This window comes from Tursiops truncatus, chromosome 13 (assembly GCF_011762595.2).
Source record: "Tursiops truncatus isolate mTurTru1 chromosome 13, mTurTru1.mat.Y, whole genome shotgun sequence".
Taxonomy (NCBI): domain Eukaryota; kingdom Metazoa; phylum Chordata; class Mammalia; order Artiodactyla; family Delphinidae; genus Tursiops; species Tursiops truncatus.
In genome coordinates this window covers 72,361,298-72,379,242 of record NC_047046.1, presented here as the reverse complement: position 1 = coordinate 72,379,242, position 17,945 = coordinate 72,361,298, and the positions used below count along the sequence as shown (strand labels likewise).

Sequence of the window (17,945 nt, the reverse complement as noted above, 5' to 3'; positions counted from 1 at the left end):
TGGGGATGGCAGAAAGCCGGAACTTTTCTACATGTGGCTAACTGAAGCTTCTTTACACGGCAGCCGGATCCTGAAGGCACACACTCCCACAAAGGCAGGAAGCGAAAGCTGCCAGGGCTTTTAAAGACTAAACGTAGAAGGACCCCAGCCTCACTGCCACCGCATTCACAGGGCCAGCCCGGATTCAAGGGGAGGGGAGTACACGCTACCTCATTTTTTTTTTTTTTTTTTTTTTTTTTGCGTTACGCGGGCCTCTCACTGTTGTGGCCTCTCCCGTTGCGGAGCACAGGCTCCGGACGTGCAGGCTCAGCGACCATGGCTCACAGGCCCAGCCGCTCCGTGGCATGTGGGATCTTCCCGGACCGGGGCACGAACCCGCGTCCCCTGCATCGGCAGGCGGATTCTCAACCACTGCGCCACCAGGGAAGCCCTACACGCTACCTCTTGATGGGGGAGGGATGAAAACATCTGCAGCCAGCCTTGCTCCGCCACACTGTCTTCCCATGTTCACTCTAAGAAGGATATGCTGATATAATCTCTATGGTCTTAGGGCCAGACCTAAAATCTGTGCTTTAAAGTCACACAGCCTACCTACCATTTTGGTCTGAAACACAGCACCGTGCAAGGAGCTCACTGAACGGATACATACATTAGCCCAACTTGTTACGAGGTCACAAAGCCCTGTCTGCAACACCCAACTGTCAACGACCACACAGCGTCTGATGAACCAAAACCAAACAAAACCAGCTTACGCTTCTCTGTCAAACATTTCAAGAGTGAAGATGGAATCTAAAGACACGTAAGGAAACCTTTACGTCCTCACACAGTCCTGTCTGTCCTGTCTTTATATCTCAGCAGAGGCAAAATATGTGACACAGATTTTTGAAAAGGAAACAAAAAGTGCCTTCCGGGGGGTGCGGGGGAGGGATGGAGTGGGAGGCTGGGGTCAGCAGATGCACACTATTATATGCAGAACGGATACACAACAAGGTCCTGCTGTATAGCACAGGGAACTACAGTCAATATCCTGTGATCGGCCACAATGGCAAAGAATAGGGAAAAGAATGTATACACACGTATAACTGAATCCCTCTGCTGTACGGCAGAAATTAACACGACACCGCAAATCAACTATACTTCAGTAAAAAAAATTTTTTTTTTAAAGGTGCCTTCCTATCATCTGTGAGAGGAACAACTGGAGGGAGGGACCCTTCCTAAATCTCAAAGGTGATATTAGAAGCTGATTGTTTTTCCTCTAGAAAATCAGATGATTTGTACTTTTAAAAATAGCGACTTTATTCTCCTAGGCTGCAGGGAAGCTGGGTTAATTCAAGTTCTGTATCTACCAAGGTGCTTCCATGTGATTTAGAGACAGGACATATTCTCTGATGGGAAAGACCTGGGGTCCTGGCATGTCCTGCGACTCCCCCTGGGCCAGTACCCCCTTCATTCTCTACACTCCAGCCTCATCACGATCCCTTAGTTCCTCCAATGCACCCAACTCCCTTCCCCATGCAGGACCTCCGTGCGCACGGGCGCAAGGTTCCTTCCTCCCGGACTCCCTTCCATCCACGCAGCCCACACCTCACACATCAGACCTCGGTCATAGCTGGCTCTTGAGAGGGGGTTCTCCTGATCGCCCTTCTTCAAGGAGGCCTCCCTATTACTTTCTCTGTCTCAGACTCCTGTTTACGGCCTTTGGCATATTTATGGAAATAACTATTTAGTAGTGTCTTTTTACTATTTATAATAACCACAGCAGCTAGAACATAAGCCTCCCAGAGCAGTGGCCATGTCTCTCTTATTCAACACTTGCATCTCTAGAACAGCACCTGGAATGTTAAAGGAATTCAGAAGGGTCACTTATCCTTGCTGACCTTCATGTTCATAAAGGAAGCAACAGCAGGTAAATCACACAACCTCTCTGGAGTTAATTATTTTTTTGTTAAAGCAGGGGAGGCTGCATTAAATAATATTAATTTCCTGCCAGCGTTACCACTGAACTGTAGCTTATTCCACAGCTGTCACCGAGAGACTTGGGCTTAGTAAATAAACAGCTACTATTTCATCAGTAAAGATTTGTTTTCTAGTCTCTAATTTCCAATAAATTTAACATTGCAAAACCTTAACACGAATAAAATGTCTGGGGTGAAAATCTATCCATGATATTATGTTAGACTTTAAGTATCTTAAAGGCGTATGAGAAAAGTCTAATATATGAAAAAAATATCAGAAGTAATGAAGTTGTTGTATCTTTCATACGTTTGGAATTTCTCTTCTACACCAGGGATGATGTCCAATCTATAACAAACCACAGTCCTAGGTTTGAAGTTGTAATTTGCTGACAATCTCATTTCAAGCACATCCAAAATTAGCAACTAATTCTTTAACACATACTTATTAATAGACTCCTGAAATTCACAGATTAGATTAGAGAGACGCACACTCGGTGTGAAGCGTGGAAAATACACAAAAAGAAAAATAAAGACTGATTTTAATTATTACCAAACAAACATGGTAATCAATGAGGGAAACTACTCAATTCCTACATTTTTATTCTACGCAATAGCAAAATACACAATTAATATGTGCAACTACATAACTGTTGATAAAACTACTGATCTGTAATCAACTGTACCTTTTGGTTTATAATTTGGTTTTCATAATTTACAGATCTAAAGGGTAACTTTTAAATTATGACAACTCTGTTTGGGTTTAATGAGAATCAGAAAGAACCCTTGCAGAAATACCTCTAGGGGAAAGGTAGCCACTGTCATAAAGTGATCTTGGTTTGGCCTTTAAAAAAGAGAATCAATCACTTTGCTATACACCAGAAAGTAACACAACACTGTAAATTAACTACACTTCAATTAAAAAAAAAAAGGCAAATAAACCACTAGAGCCCTGAAAGTCCTTTTAACTTAAAGTCTAAAGTTGGCTGACACCTGGTAGTTTAGTGAATCACAAAATGTTTTTTTAAGAATACTTTTTATTTTTATTTTTCATAGTTCTTCCATACAGTCCAGTAGAAAATTCATTAACTCTAAAAGGATAAGGACAAGACCCAGGCAGCAATAAGAATTAAGATGAACCACAAACGTGTTTGCCAATATAAATTCAGCTGACAGGTTTGCTGGGTATCCCATCCTTAAACATCTGTGAAGAACTTTCATCTTCTTCAGAGGGAATAATAATAAAAACACCTAACACTTATTAACCACTAAGTGCCAGGAACTATGCTAAACAGCTGGCATAGATTCTATCCCACTGAATTCTTAAACTTAAACCTTAAAATAATCTATCTGATTCCAGACATGCTCCAAGGACAAAGAAGAATAAAACAGGCAAAGGGATTGGGGAGAAAGACAAAAGACAGACCACGTGCCCTTTATTCAAAAAGAACGACTCAAATCCTTACTCTCAGTCCATTTAGTCTCTGTTCATAAACAGTCCTAACAAACTCCCCTAGACACCTTCTAAGTCCTTAGCAGGTAAGAGGGAGGCGGGCTGCTATACTCACAGCTCTAAGAAGTGGTAACTGACGAGCAAGAGTCATGAGAAATCAACGATAAGCAGCAAACTCATCTCAGAGATGATGGACGTCTTGAGAACTTTAATGATGAAGCAAAGTGTATTATATACCTTATTAAGCCCTGATAGCAACATTAATAAAACATTTCCATAAAGAATGACTAGATTATACAATAATCCATGGCTGTGAGGGTAACAGTGAGTCCAAAAAAAAAAAAAAAAACCCACTGAGATATGCTTAGAATGTTCTACTTAAGAAGGCATGAAAAGGAGTAAGAGAATCATGTGAACCACCCCTGGACAGTTCGCTTGTAAAAGACCCTTAAGACGTAGCTGGAGTGTAGCAGGGAGAAGGGCGGTTCCGGCATCAAGCTGCCTGGTACTGAAGTTCTGCTACCCTCTTCCCGTGTGTCTCTGGACAAGCCACACACTTTCCTGTTTAAAAAAATGAGACACTGGCCCAGGTAACCTTTAAAGTCCTTTGCACTTCTGCTTTTAAACACTACAGGGAAGTGTGCACCTATTACCACTTCTCTGAAATTCATGAAAGTCTGACGCCCGGTCAACACTTTCAAGAAGTGGAGTTTTCAAAAGCCACAAAAATGCGCTCAGTTAATATTTACAGAAGGAAGATAACTTTTGTTACCTGGAGAAAAGTCATATTTGCAGGTAAGATACAACAGGACAGACCGGTCTTGCCGGTCTAGAATTAGAATCCCACTTTCACTTGCTTCTTGCAGTTGGAAACTGAGGAGAAAACTATTGCTTTCATTTCTAAGCTATTTTGGGAGAGAAGCTTTTCTCCATATACATGGCAAATATCCAACTGGAACACTCTGTTGCTCTTAACATAGGTACTGCACAGCCTCCTTTGCACGGAAACTTACCTTGTGGGCTGAGCCACAGAAGAACACCCCACCTCCAGAAAGAGCCACCGCAGGAACAAGCAAAAGTGAAAGAACATGTGAGAATAAACGCGCTAAATCAGTATTTACACCAGGGGTTACTGACCAAGTCAAAGCCCAGGTTTAGGCTGTCACTAGCATTAACTTCTTAAACTAGCGTTCTCACCCCTGACGGCGCGTCAGAGTTACTGGGGTGCCGCTCTCCCCCGAACAGTCAATCCCCTCCTAGCCAGGGGGTCCTTGAATGAGCTGAACGATCAGAATCAGTGAAATTCTCCTTACCCAGTCTGCATCATCCCTGGCAGATTCCATTCCATTAAGAGTCAACCGATTAATAAGCAGAAAGAGCAATACATTAAAATAAAATTAAAAATCTGATAACCAGCGGCTTAATTCTTTGCTGTACTGAACCATTTAAACCCCATTCTGAATGCAGGGTGGGAAATAAAAAAGAGGCCTTCGATAGGCCTGGAAATGCTCGCAGGAACCTAGGATGATTTTGAGAGTTGTGAAGCAATGACTTTTTAAACCTGTGTTAGACCCTCTATTCTGCAGATAAACACCATTTAGTCCTGCCCCGCCCTGCCCCCAATCCAACCGACCTTCCCTGCCCCCCCCTTCCCCCCACTTCAGGCAAATCTTCCTGCATCTGTTTTGCTTGGCAACACACACCAGCATTCCAACACAGGCCACCTGGCCACTGAGAGAAGATTGCAACATATTCGGCAAAATAAGAAACCTGTTCAAAAGGAAAAACTATCTGGAGGGAGGGTTCTGGGAGCAAAGATCAGCGGATCGCAGGGCTCCACTTAGTAAGGGAGGCACCTCTGAACCACTTCGCGTCCTGCCCTGACCCTTTCCTGGTTGTAACGTTGAGAGACTGTTCCCAGGCCCGCTCTCTCCAATGAAACTTGACACTCTCCGAGGACTCCACTGGCTTCTCCAAATCCAGAACCTCTGCACAGGCCTCAGTAGGTCAGTTCAAAGAAATGAGGATAAACGGCTGTGGCCACCTTCTGATGCCCACAGGAAGGACATCAGTACAAAGCACGACATCTGGTATTTCCCTCTGTCTCAATCCACATTATCAGGGAACTTGCCAGTGGCTGAGACAAAGGAGCATCAATTTCCTTAGCAGTGACTTCAGAATTCTCTCCCCGTCTCATGTCTTCTCCATGAACTGAGACTGTGACCGTGTTTCAAGGTCTCAGCCCGTCAAGGAAACACACGATGAACCAGAGGGCAAAACCAATGACCTCAGGAATCGGGGGAAAAGACGCAGAAACCCTTGCTCCCGGACGCCACTTCTGAAGGGACTGCCTGTCTCTGAGGCTGAGGCTTGCAGAATAAATGAGCTATTTTAAAAGCTGCATATCTCCTTTGTAGCCCACACATTATTCATCAATGGACAATACGCCTTATAATAAATGCAATCTGCAAATCAGAAGCAGACTCCCTGGTGCAAACCTGCAAAAATAAATCCACCCACATCCTGCCGTGACACAGGCTGCAGAAAGCATCTTGAAATAACACTTGCTTAAGGAGAATAAATGCTTCCCATTTCCTAGGCACTGCAACATGAACATGACAGTCTAAGTACTAAGGTTTGACAGTCTAAGAATTGAGGTTAGACTAACTCCTGAGAAAAGTGATGACTGTTCCTAGGATCTGGAAGGATAAATGTGTGGAACAGGGACAAGAGCCAGGCCCAGGGCTTGGGCTCTGCCACCCTCTAAGGTGACATTTACGACTACTGTGACCTCGCTCCTCCGACTCTGCAGTCCCCGTACAGGAGCCAGCGTGGGCCATGACGATATAAATGGGATCGCGTCCATCACTGCTGTGCTCACTGCCTGCCAGCCTCGCATCCTCACAGCAGCCTTCTCCCTCCGTGCCATACCCACTCCATCACCACTGGCTTCAAAGCCTACACATCCCACCCCACTGCGCCCATTTTAGCCACGTTCACCTCCACGCTGGACCTCCTACTCTCCCAGCAGGTGCTCAAAGAATAGCTCTGTGGAAGGCAGGCAGGCAGGCAAGGAAGGAATTCATTCAACTCCACATTTGATGGGAAAGAAAGGAATTATTCATGCCAACAACCATACCCCCAAATTCTTCAGCCACATTTCACATTAAAAAACAGTTGGTTGAAACCTGCTAATCATGATCAAGGAAATTCTTGGGCAAATATAGAAACCACATCACTGGTGGTTTCTACCTTCAGTCTTTCAAAATACGGTCCCTCCCACTGACCCACTAGGACAAATCCTAGTCATCTTTCCAGACCCGGTTCCAATCTTCCCTTTGCATGACATCACTCCTGTCCATCAGGACCCATGGTATCCTGTCCTGTGTGTAAGCATGCCTTAATGCTGGAATATAAAAGGTTGGGAAACCTGGTTTGTATCAATAGAACTTTCCATTCAGTGGACACGACGGCTCAGATGAGGCATGCGTATCCAGCAGAAGCATTGATTTCACGAGAACAGGCACCACGCAAGTGCTGACACCCAGCAAAGGCAGCAGGTGACAGGCTGCTGACAGCACTTCACATGCTGTATATTCAAAAATAATTATTGCACACTTGTGAGATAAAAAGAATATTCTCTGTAAGTGTGAAAATAATGCCCTCCGTTTCCTCATCTTTAAACTGGAAAGGAATTGGGCCACATAATTCCTAAGGAAACTCACAGCTCTAAGTTTATGAATGTAAAATAAAAAATGGCTCCTGCATACATTCGTTGGAGAAGAGTGCCATAACTGCAGAATACAGGAGCATCTCTTGCTAGTATAATTTCACCCTAGGGTGCAGGCAGGCCCTTAGGCAGGCTGGCTGTGCTTATATAAAACTATTTTCATTGCTTTGTCCTTTGCTGCAACATCTGGGCATCCTCACAATATATGCTAACGTGTAGAATATTATATCAGGATTTAAAAAAACAGTTTCTACTATGATAAGAGATTAAATAAACTTAAATATTAAAATTGCATTAAAATATTTAAAGTTACACTACAACTTAGTATCTCTTTTTTTAAGTGGAAAAGCATAACTGGTAAGTACATAATGAATACATACTGAGCTTAAGGCACTTTTACTCATGAGAGAGAGAATATAAGGAACCAAGAGCTAGGCTGCTAGCATGCAGTGCTTAACTCAGCCTAACTCCTCAGGAAAGTTAAAGAAAGCTGTTAGTCCTACAACAGAACTCCCGGCCTGAAAAACTCCCCGCTTTGAAGAAGTACTAGGTTCTCTGGTTGGAGCTTAGTATACGTGTTTCAGTATTTCTTTTCCACCTCAACTCTTCTATTCAACTCAATTGGACCACAGCAGCTTTTTTGTCCTCCTTGAACAGTCAAATACCCAGTCGTGTATTTTAAAAGAAAATGAAAAAAAAAACCTCAACAAGTATGATTATGAAGCTTTAAAAAGTCTCTCAAGGAAGTGGATGAGTTATGACATATGTGGGTCATGAAATATATTTTAAAAGTCTGTCAGTTCTGGATTGACCCACAGAGTAGGAAAGAGAAACTGTAAATCTATCAAACTATCTGAATCATCAAATACGGAACGATAACCCCTACCCCATCCCAGCCCCCAAGAAAGAGGTAAACAACATAAGAAAAGAGGACGGATTGAAAGCAGATTCCTCAGAGTTATTACATGAGGGAAGTAAATGCCACCTGACTTACCTTGATCTATAAAAATTAAGTCCCAAATTAAGTCCCAAAAGAAGGCTGTGTAAATTCTGAAAGGCAGATTTGCTTGGGGAAGCACTGCTCTTTTCCTCCCCGGAGGAATTTCCTCACTTTCTGCTTACCAAGTACAGGGAACAATACCTAACACTAAAACAAACACAGAGTTTTTCAAAGAATAGGTAGTTGGGGCAGCCACCTAAAGGAACCAATACAAAGTATTTGTGACATTAAGCGTGGCCACAACAGTCAACCCAGAGAAGGCAGGCAGGGTCCCTTCCAACTCAATTTATGTTACTTTGATTTCATTTTATGACCTCTCCCTTCACATGAAGCACTCTATTCAAAAGTGTCAGAACAGTTCTTGGTTCTAAAATGATCAGGGATTAAAAAGCAGGCTTCTTGAAATTCAATCTACTTCATCCTCCACCCTGAAAGCTAAACTTCCTGTTAAAACGTGGTGATGCCTAGAGACCACCGAGGTGTCAATCCAGGACACAGCACAGAATAGGCAGGACACTGACAACTTCATGCGGGCCCACTAATGCAGGCCACCTGTGTCACTGACTGACTTTCTTATATTCCCTCTGCATCCCCATTTTCCCAAGTAAGCTGTAACAAAAAAATAAATAAGTAAACAAGAGATTTAAAAAGGAAAACCCATTGGGAACATCATACGTCCGTGATGCATACTGAGTCAAGATAATTTCTAAAAATCTTTCCATGATCTCCATCTACCCAGAAAACTCACCAAGCTCTTGCAATACATATTTTAGCTAATATTTTCAACACTCTATCCTTTTAGCCCTTTTTCATCTTTAAACTGGAGCTGGGTCTACATCGCGGGTGGACGGTCTTGGCGTCCTCTCTTGTGTAGGACATGGAATATTATGCTGCCGGGTATGAATCAAGGGAACTGGATGATCGCAGACAGGATACTAAACCTCTCAATAATCACCAGCCGATTCTGGATTGGGTTTCCCGAGCTTCTTGTGGCATTTAGAGTGGAAACTCAGATATTCTGGTATTCGAGCATTCAATCAACAATTTCAACACCTTCCATGAATTTCCAGCTTTTTCCTCATTTTTGCACATGTCTTGGTAGTATCATTAGGAGTTAAAAAAGGTCAGTATATTTAGGCATTAATCCACCTCACCAGTAATAATATGCAGTTAATTAGTTTTATTAAAAAATCTGCTTATAGACTACCATTTAGATTAGCCTCAATTAATTTTAAACTATCAACTATACAGAGACAGCCAAGATTTATTAAATTTAAGATAATTCTTACATGGAGTAAATTTCTTCTGTTATCGTGAACTTTTATGTAGAGATAACAATTTTCTTATTAGCACATGTTATAAAACCGTAGTTTTATTTCAGTGCCAAGGAACTCTGCTTCCAAGCTTAGCCAAGAGAAGCAGCTGCAGCATTTATGAAAACCCTCTAAAAGTCACTATCTAATAAGGCCTATCCCCAAATTCTGTCCTCATTTGTAAACCACATAACGTGAAAATTTTGTACAGATAACATTAGATTGCTGCTCAAAAGCCACAGCCCATAAGAAGGAAAAGTAAACAACTGGAAACATGGCGTGGAAAAAAAAAAAAATATATGTGTGTGTGTGTGTGTATATATATAACCAAAATGGCATGGTAAACAAATAATGTGTCTGAAATGCCAGCAGAAATAACTATTTTTAAGTTTCAAAATTCAATAGCGCAAATACAACTAAAGGTCCTGTTCTACGACGCACAGCTCACGAATTAATTGAAGTCTTTTCAAGGGCCGCATCGTCGCAGGGCAATGTTAAGGCTCTGTGATGCTGATTATCCGAGGGGCAAATACTCAGGAAAGATGAGATGACGGCAGAAAGGAGATCAAAGCCCGTTACTGAAGTAAACATTTCCAGGTATGCCTTAAATTCATGTTGCCTTGTGTCTAATACCCTGTGATCAAAAACCGACTGTTCACCGTTAACCTAATTACCTTCCTTGGAGAATGATTTGTACATTACAGAGACTTGGGTAAGAAGGGAATAAACAACATAATACCTCATTTAAACCTCACGGTAAACCTGTGAGTTGGACGTTTTTAGCCTCCTCTTTCACTGAGAGAGAACGCACAGAGAGGGAGTCTTAACTCCCCCGGGATACGTCAGGAATCTGCACTGTCCAGTCCATTAGGCCAGCGCTCCAAGGCACCAAATGGAGTGGCCATCTGCAAAATGCTCAGCATTAAGACGTCACATCACAGAACGCATTAAACTGCATTTTGGCTACACAGGCTTCTAAACTGTGCAAAGATATACATATGTTTTAAATTCCTATTCTGTATATACGCAAAATGATAGAATGGGATACTGTCATGAGTTATCACACCGAATGATAGCATCACATACCTTGGTTGGAAACAGTAAAGTAACACTATTTCACGTGATGGTTGGGAGTTGTCACCTGCAAGCCCTATGTGTTTGTGTGTATACAAACCTACCGATGTCATCACCTACACTTTCCAAAACATCTGTCTAAGTTGAAATTTCAAGTTCCAGAATATTGGAATGTGCCCGTACAGAACCACATTAAGAGAGACAGCCAAGAAGAAAAAGTTTACAGAATCCAATCAGAGGCCAGGTCAATGAAAGGAATACTAGCTTTTTTTATCCACCGCATTGTTGTGGTGGTGCTTTTAAATAAAGGGGTGGTTTATACCTATTTTCCTAGAGTTATTTTTTAAGGTAAAAAAGAGACAACAACTAATACTAATTTCCAAATTGTTCTGTATAGTCAAATCACCTTCTCTGAAAGAGATTCAAACTAAAATTCCCCCCCAAACAAAAATAGTTTGGGTATTCCCTTGTCGTTCAGTGAAATGGATTTTAATTTTAATCACAGAAGACTACCATGCTACTTCTGGGAAGTGTAAGTCCATGGAGAGGGCACGAGGAAAATTCAGAGAATCTGGGACGAAGGAAAGAAGGCACACTCCTTCCCTGTAGTGTATGTAGTGGGTGTCAGAATACGTGGTTTTTGCCCCCGCCGTGGGCCCTTCTAACTCTGTTTACATTATGAATTTTGTATCAGCAAGAAACTGAGATAGTCCCAGAAACTTTCCAAGGACCCAGTGTAACGTGGGATTAGAAAACCGGCATGACAGCATGGTGAAAGGGGACACAAACGCCTGGTAAACAGTGATCCCACTTCCTCAAAATAACTGTCATGCAGTTAAGAAGCTCATAACCAAACCAAGGAACCCAAAAAACTAATTTAAGAAAATAACTAAATTATTCGTAAATGACCATTAAAAATGCTACAAACTGGACTGATGAGTTGTAAGAATTCTGAAATATTACAGCTGATTATAACTGATAACTCTAAAAAGCAATTCTACTTTACAGAGGTGTCAGACCAGGTAGAAAATCAATGATCACATGGGGTCCCAGGAACCTGATCAGCATTTTTTAGAATCACGTTGCATTTTAGATTTATTCACGACAGTCATGACAGGACGTTTGGGAGGCACAGAGAAAATTTCTCAACAAGGTAACCTTGTAATAAAGTCTAAGGCATAGATCATGACATATGAACACATTCACAAAAAGAATCTTGAACGGTTTTCTCCGAGAAAGATTTTTGACATCAGTCAAAAACCACACTGTAATCGATTTTTCACGTAAACTAGTAATGAAATGCCCTTCTGTACAGAGCAGCAGATATTTGAAACGTCAAAAAAGCTTGGTGGCAGCCAGACTGTAGACGCCCAAGTGAATGTTTTCCCTCAAGATAAATAAGGCTGTGGCAGCTGCCGTCTACACTCACCACCCCTGCCCATATGAAACACGTACAAAGTGTTGAATGGAACAGACGGTTTTGTTATGAGACAAGTTTTGTTTTTGCCTCTTGAAGAAACAAGTTTTCTCTTAAAGAAAACTAGCTTCCTAGCAACCATTTACAAATTTCTGTAAGTGTACAAAAATACAAATACGGAAATAAAAACTACTGTGCACAAATGGAACTTACTTTCCAAGAAAAGCTCTTGATTCTAGAACTTGCATTTCCAAATTCGAAGAAGTTCATTTTCCACTCTAATAGCCCTTGCAAGTTAGAATGGTCCTGGCATGTAAATTGGTATGTTCTATTTGTTTTTTAATCTCATGAGAAACTTCAAGCCAAATGAGACTGGAATTATATAAATGCGTTTGCCCTCAACATCTAACTGCAAAACCATTTAAATTCTGATAACTGAACAGTTGTCAAAACTTTAGGAAATGCATTTCGTCAATCTTCATGTGGTAGGTGGTCCAAATTCAGCATGGAACTGTGCTGCCCATTGAAGCCTACACCTGTTGTGATGGTACTTTCTTGAGTTGAAGGATAGAAGCTATTATCAAAATTTTATTGAAATTTGTACCACTGTATAAAAACGGTATTGGTTCAGACCAAGACAATGTGCTCAGATATTTCCTAATAGAAGGGCTAGAGATAATAAAAGGGTTTATAGAAGGGAAAAGAAGAAGGAACAGTTATATAACACCAAGAAAAATATAATATTTGCATTTAGCTCCTGATTACGCTTTCAAAATGGTGAAAACCAATGATGGAGCAGTGATAAAACTTACTCAAGTGGTGCAAAATATTTCTCAACACAAAAGGCGATACGATTCCACAGTCATACTCAGTCATCCACTTTGGAAAGTCACCATTCGCAACTGAAACCCAAACAAAAAGTCTCCTAGACATTTCATTGTTGTATCCTCAAAACCAGCAATCACAGGAAATTCAAGGGAAAAAACCCAATTCAAAATATAAGGAGCTTGTCCTTTAAAAAAAAGCACTCAATGGCTAGTGACTACTAGTAAAAGAAAGCTAACTGATGAAACTTTTCATCCCACGACAAACGATGAAAGCTGCAGTCATCATTTGCCATGGTGGAGTTAGCAGCTGTCTTTCCGTGCTCCATTTCACTGAAAGGGAGACAGCACGAACACAGGAGCAATAAAGGCCAAAATCTGTTGCAGGGCGCCGTTTCCACAGCTGGAGACCGGGCACTTACTATTCTATATACAGCAGTCCAGCTTAGACACTCAAGTGGGCCGTGTTAAATTGCAGGGCTGTGCAATCTGACCATTAACAAGTCCCCAATCAGTTTCGCCTTGTCTTGGCCCATAAGCCAATCTGCTTCAAAAACACATTTCCTCCTGTCCCACGAGTGTGACTACGCTTGTTCAGTATTACTTAATGGGACAAAAAAACAAAGACGATACATTATATAACAAGGGCTGGCCCTCTACAGCTAAAGGCCATTAGGAAGAACTGGTCCAACTTGACATAACACTCAATTATTAAGAAACTAGACAAGTTTAGCGTGAGATCCTCTCACCTTCATTAGAACTGATTATTTTTTAAAGGCGTGTGTTGTCACAGGCTGTATCTGCAAGCGGTTTTTAAATGCACTTCCATCGTCAACACGTTGGGGCACTGCAGATTAACTTAAAAGTAATACATTTAAAAAATTCTTTTATTCAGAAGGGACGAAAGGGGTGGGAAGGGGTTGTCTGGATTTTTCAAAACAGAGTTATTCGACTTTGAGGATATTTGCTAAAACGCTAATTAGTTTCATGGACCTCTACCAAAGGCTGGACCACAAATCATGGTCCCAGAAGCCGGCCAAACATTAAGTTACACTGACCCGAAACAGGGAAACTCCCAGGAGGGAGGAGGATGGAGTTTATTTTAATGACACTGGAGAATAAGCTTGCTGGGCTTGAATCAGTCCCTACCAACCGGCCGGCACATGGAAACGCGCGCTCACTTACCGAGGCGCAGGCTCCCGTGGAACCAGGGCTGGCAGCGTTATTCTCCTCGGGACTCAGAGGGGCTTCCTCTGGCCCCCGAGTCACAAGAATTCTGAAATGCTGTTGCCCCGCATTTTGATCTTGCCTGATCTTAAACGTGCAGCCCTGACCCTGTGGCGTCCTTTCCACGGAGTTGGTCCTGTGGATTTCGGGAGCCACCCTGCGGCCCCGAGGTGGCGTCTCCAGGTGTCCGCGCTCTTCCGTGGGGCTCCCATGCTCGGCCCGGGGCTGCGTGGGGTATGAAGTGCTCCTCTCCAGACGAATGCGGGGATACCTCACCAACCTGTCCCCCTTGGTGCCAGTGAACCCGAAGTTGAAGTCACCGGCCAGCCCTGGCGCGCCGGCTTGCGGCTGCTGCAACTGGAAGACAAAGCACCGCTTCCCGGAACTTCCAGAAGCATCTGGAACATGCTGCAGGGACCAGCGCCTGGGCTCCGGCGCCGATGGGCCGCTCTGGCCGTCGGCCCCGAAGGGCGTCAGCCTCACCTGTCGCACGTCTGCACTGGAGGCGCGGTGCTGGATGCGGAGCCTGCCGCCGCCCTCCCGGCCCCCGACGGCCAAGGGCTCGGCCTCCTTGAGGCGGTCGGGGGCTACAGGGCCCGGCACTTGGCGGCCACACATACCATTGACCTGCGGGCCCAGAACCCTTGCCGCTCTGGGAGGGGAGCTCTCGGGACTCCCGGGCTCCGGGGGCTCTGGACAGCCGCCCCGAGGCACCGAGCCCGCGTCGCCGTCCAGGGCCTCGGGCGGCCCGCACCCGTCCGGGGCCCCGTCGGCCGCCTTGCGCTGCAGCGAGATCTGCACAGACGAGCTCCGGGTGGGCCGCGCGTCGAAGGGGCTCAGGAGCTGTGGGATGAACATGGACGTGCTGCGCTTGAGCGCGCCCATGCCTCCCTGCAGGCCGCCTCCGCCGTCCTCTGCTCCATTCGGGGTGAAGGGGTGAGGGCCGCTCCGCCGCGGGAGCGTGTGGAATGCCATGAAAAAGTCGTCTTCTCTCTCCTGGTCTAGAATCTCTGATTCAGGGGCTGTGTTGCTGCGACCTGAGCCAAAATGAAACCGAAGCCGATGGGCCATGGTGCCCAGAGGGCCAGGGAGGGAGAGGACGAGCGTCAACAAGAAGCCTGGTGCTGCCAGAAGTCAAAAACCAAAGTCACAAACTCCAAGAAAAAGTGTCCCATCTGCCAAACCGTTAGCACTGCAGCACCAAGAGCGACAGATAGCAGAAATAACCCAAGTGGCAAGCGGCATTCCAGGCATGATTGGATAAGAGCAAAAAGCTCTCATCCACACTGTGACAGAGGGTAGGATGGCCAGAACCACATGACTGCGGTCTCCCCCTCCAATGCCAGCTTGTGGACTTAGTGGAGTTTTCCCCCCTCTCGCTCTCAATTTTTTTTTTTTTTTTTTAAACAGCAAGAGCCTGAAACAGCACCTCCCCAGCTGCTGCTTTTCCATCAGACAGGAGTGGCCCCAGCAGGGAGCTCTCACAGCTGACTAAGGCAGCAAACACACTCCAAGCCATGCTGCTATAAATCTAACCGCACGGCGCTCACCGGACAGTTCTTTCCGAACCAAGCAGGGCACCGCGACTCTCTCTAACCAATGTGAGAGAAACCTGGCATCCAACACAGAAGCACACGCAGTATATCCGCCCACTTCCCCACCGAACCAGATAACGACAAGCAAAAATGCCATGGCCGCTGGAAGGCTCTTTCACGAGCAATCGGATGTGATGCTCCCCTGTTATTTCTGATGTCATCACACTACCATGATGGAATGCAGACTAACAAAATGTACTATAAATACGATCACACGCCCCACAGGATGAGTGTCCCTTTAACACGAAATAATTAGACCATGATCTACAAGTAACAAAACAGCTAAATGGAGGGGGGTACAACTTACAACACTGCCAGTTAAGGTCTGCCTCTGGCTACTACAACATTTTTCATTTAAAAGATGGGGGGGGGGGGAGACGCAATCTCATACGTAATATGATTCTCAGATATGGCGGTACCAGAGGAAAGGAGCTCAGCTGGAGAAAACATTCTCTCCCCTATGCCAGTCAGGAGAAAAAACAACCACCCTTGTGCCACCACCGCACCCCCCCCCCCGAAAGAAAGGGGAAGGAAAGTTGAAGAAGGGTGGGCATGTGGTTTCGGTAATAAATTAACTTAAATACCATGCAGAAGAAAGGCTGCCTGGAGCTGACTGTTTTCCGGTAAGAAGTCAGCATTATCACCCCAGTTGGGATACAAACATAGAATCTTGCTGTTTTTGAAGGGCCAAAAAGGACCTAAGCAATAAAAGTGAAAGTCCACGTTCAAAAAGCTGTCATCGGATTTGTAGCTAACTTGGACTATATTCTGTGTGTTTTAAACATACTCTTTTCCATGATCCAGAAACATCAGTTATTTAACAAAGAGGTTTATTTAGGAGGGAGTAAAAAATAGGGGGCGGGGGGTGGAACACCAAGCTGCAAAGAGTGACAAAAAGTTTATTTTAAAATCCGCAAAGCATGACTGTGTCAACAGCTCTGGAGTCCAGGGTGTGGAGCATTAACCTGTGTTTACATACATCCAAATCTGTTTTCTAAAGGCATGTGTTTTAAATGCCAAAAATGATCTCTATGAGAGAAGTGGAAGCCAGTTTGTTTAATGCGAAAACCGCCTTAGCACCACTACAGTCAACTACGGTCACGGATAGTCTTAGCTGGGTTAAGAGCCAACAAAGAAAAAACCACTGCCAGCAGCATTCACTTCATAGTAACAACACTGCAGATGGCCTGGGGCAAAGCTAGGTACATAAAACACCATTTTTCAGATAAAGTTTGTATTCAAATGGGATTTCTTAGAGCTCTGCATAGATTCAAAGCCCTTTTGGGCTTGGAAGTATAGTTTAGGGCTCACGGCAAGGTCATCTCAACAACAGTCATTCTTTTAGATATTGGAAAACAAAATTTTTTACAGTGAATTTCCTTTAATAGAAGAAAAATAATGAGTTAAAGCCCATCTGACAAGAGGCAATTTTTCCTCAAAGTTGACCATTTCTTCACCTTGAAGTGTTATTATGCTCAATAAATGAGAGAGTAAGGATTAGTCTTGTGGCTGCATCTACGTCTCCAGGGACTTACTGTTACTCTGCTGAACATTGCTGAATTCAGTGTTTGCTGGATGAAAGATGGAGTGCTAAGAACTGCACCCTCAAGCAGAATTTCTCATTCGATTTAACAAGAAAATAACTGCATACACAAAGCAAAAGTGATTTTAGCTACTCAGTACTACTAAGTATCACCTAAGGTACAAAATGTCCAGTTCAATGCAACCACCGAGAATCCATATATTTTACTAGAAAAGCTATCAGGATGGTGGGCCAGCATCTGTTGGCTTTCTAATTTGGAGAGTAACACAAGGCATAGGAGATCAAATATACTCCCAAATTCCCAAAGGGTTAAAGGCCTGGCTAGTCACCACCACTGGCCTGAGACTTCGGAGACCAGCAGTTACATAACTACATAAGGGCTCTAGACCTCGGTTCTCTTTCTTCATTTGCAAGGACAGAGAATTAAATGAGTTAACATTATAAGGCTCCTCCAGACCAAATATTCTATTAAACTCAAGCTATTCAAAAACTTGTAAGTTTCAGTTGAATTCTGCAGAAAGAAGGGTCCATAAGAACATTTCTTTGAAGCAAATAATATACGGTTGGACCCTCCGTATCTGCGGGTTCCGCATTCATGTATTCGACCAACTCGAATCAAAAATATTCAGGGGAAAAAAATTCCAGCAAGTTCCAAAAAGCAAAACTTGAATTTGCCTCATACAGGCAACTATTTACATAGCATTTACATTGTATTGCGTATCGTAAGTAATCTAGAGATAAATTTCAAGTATACAGGAGAATGCGTTTAGGTTACATGCAAATGTTTCGCCATTTTATATTAGAGACTTCCGCACCC

General features: G+C 43.6%; 1 protein-coding gene across 11 annotated transcripts in view; it reads right to left on the bottom strand.

Moving 5' to 3' along the window:
* The window catches only part of NEDD4L (NEDD4 like E3 ubiquitin protein ligase), a 338,970-nt gene that overhangs the window by 127,525 nt on the left and 193,500 nt on the right, over nt 1–17,945 (bottom strand). Inside the window, exon 1 of one of the 11 annotated variants that reach the window (XM_073790772.1) lies at nt 13,949–15,076. The exons of 6 other annotated variants lie outside the window; for them this stretch is intronic. In XM_073790772.1, coding sequence (XP_073646873.1) covers nt 13,949–15,061 — 1,113 coding nt within the window. In that variant the 5' untranslated portion in view covers nt 15,062–15,076. Of the gene's footprint in view, nt 1–13,948; nt 15,077–17,945 lie in introns of those variants that run through there. 4 more of the 11 variants (XM_073790773.1, XM_073790775.1, XM_073790774.1 and 1 more) reach the window with 4 other exon arrangements.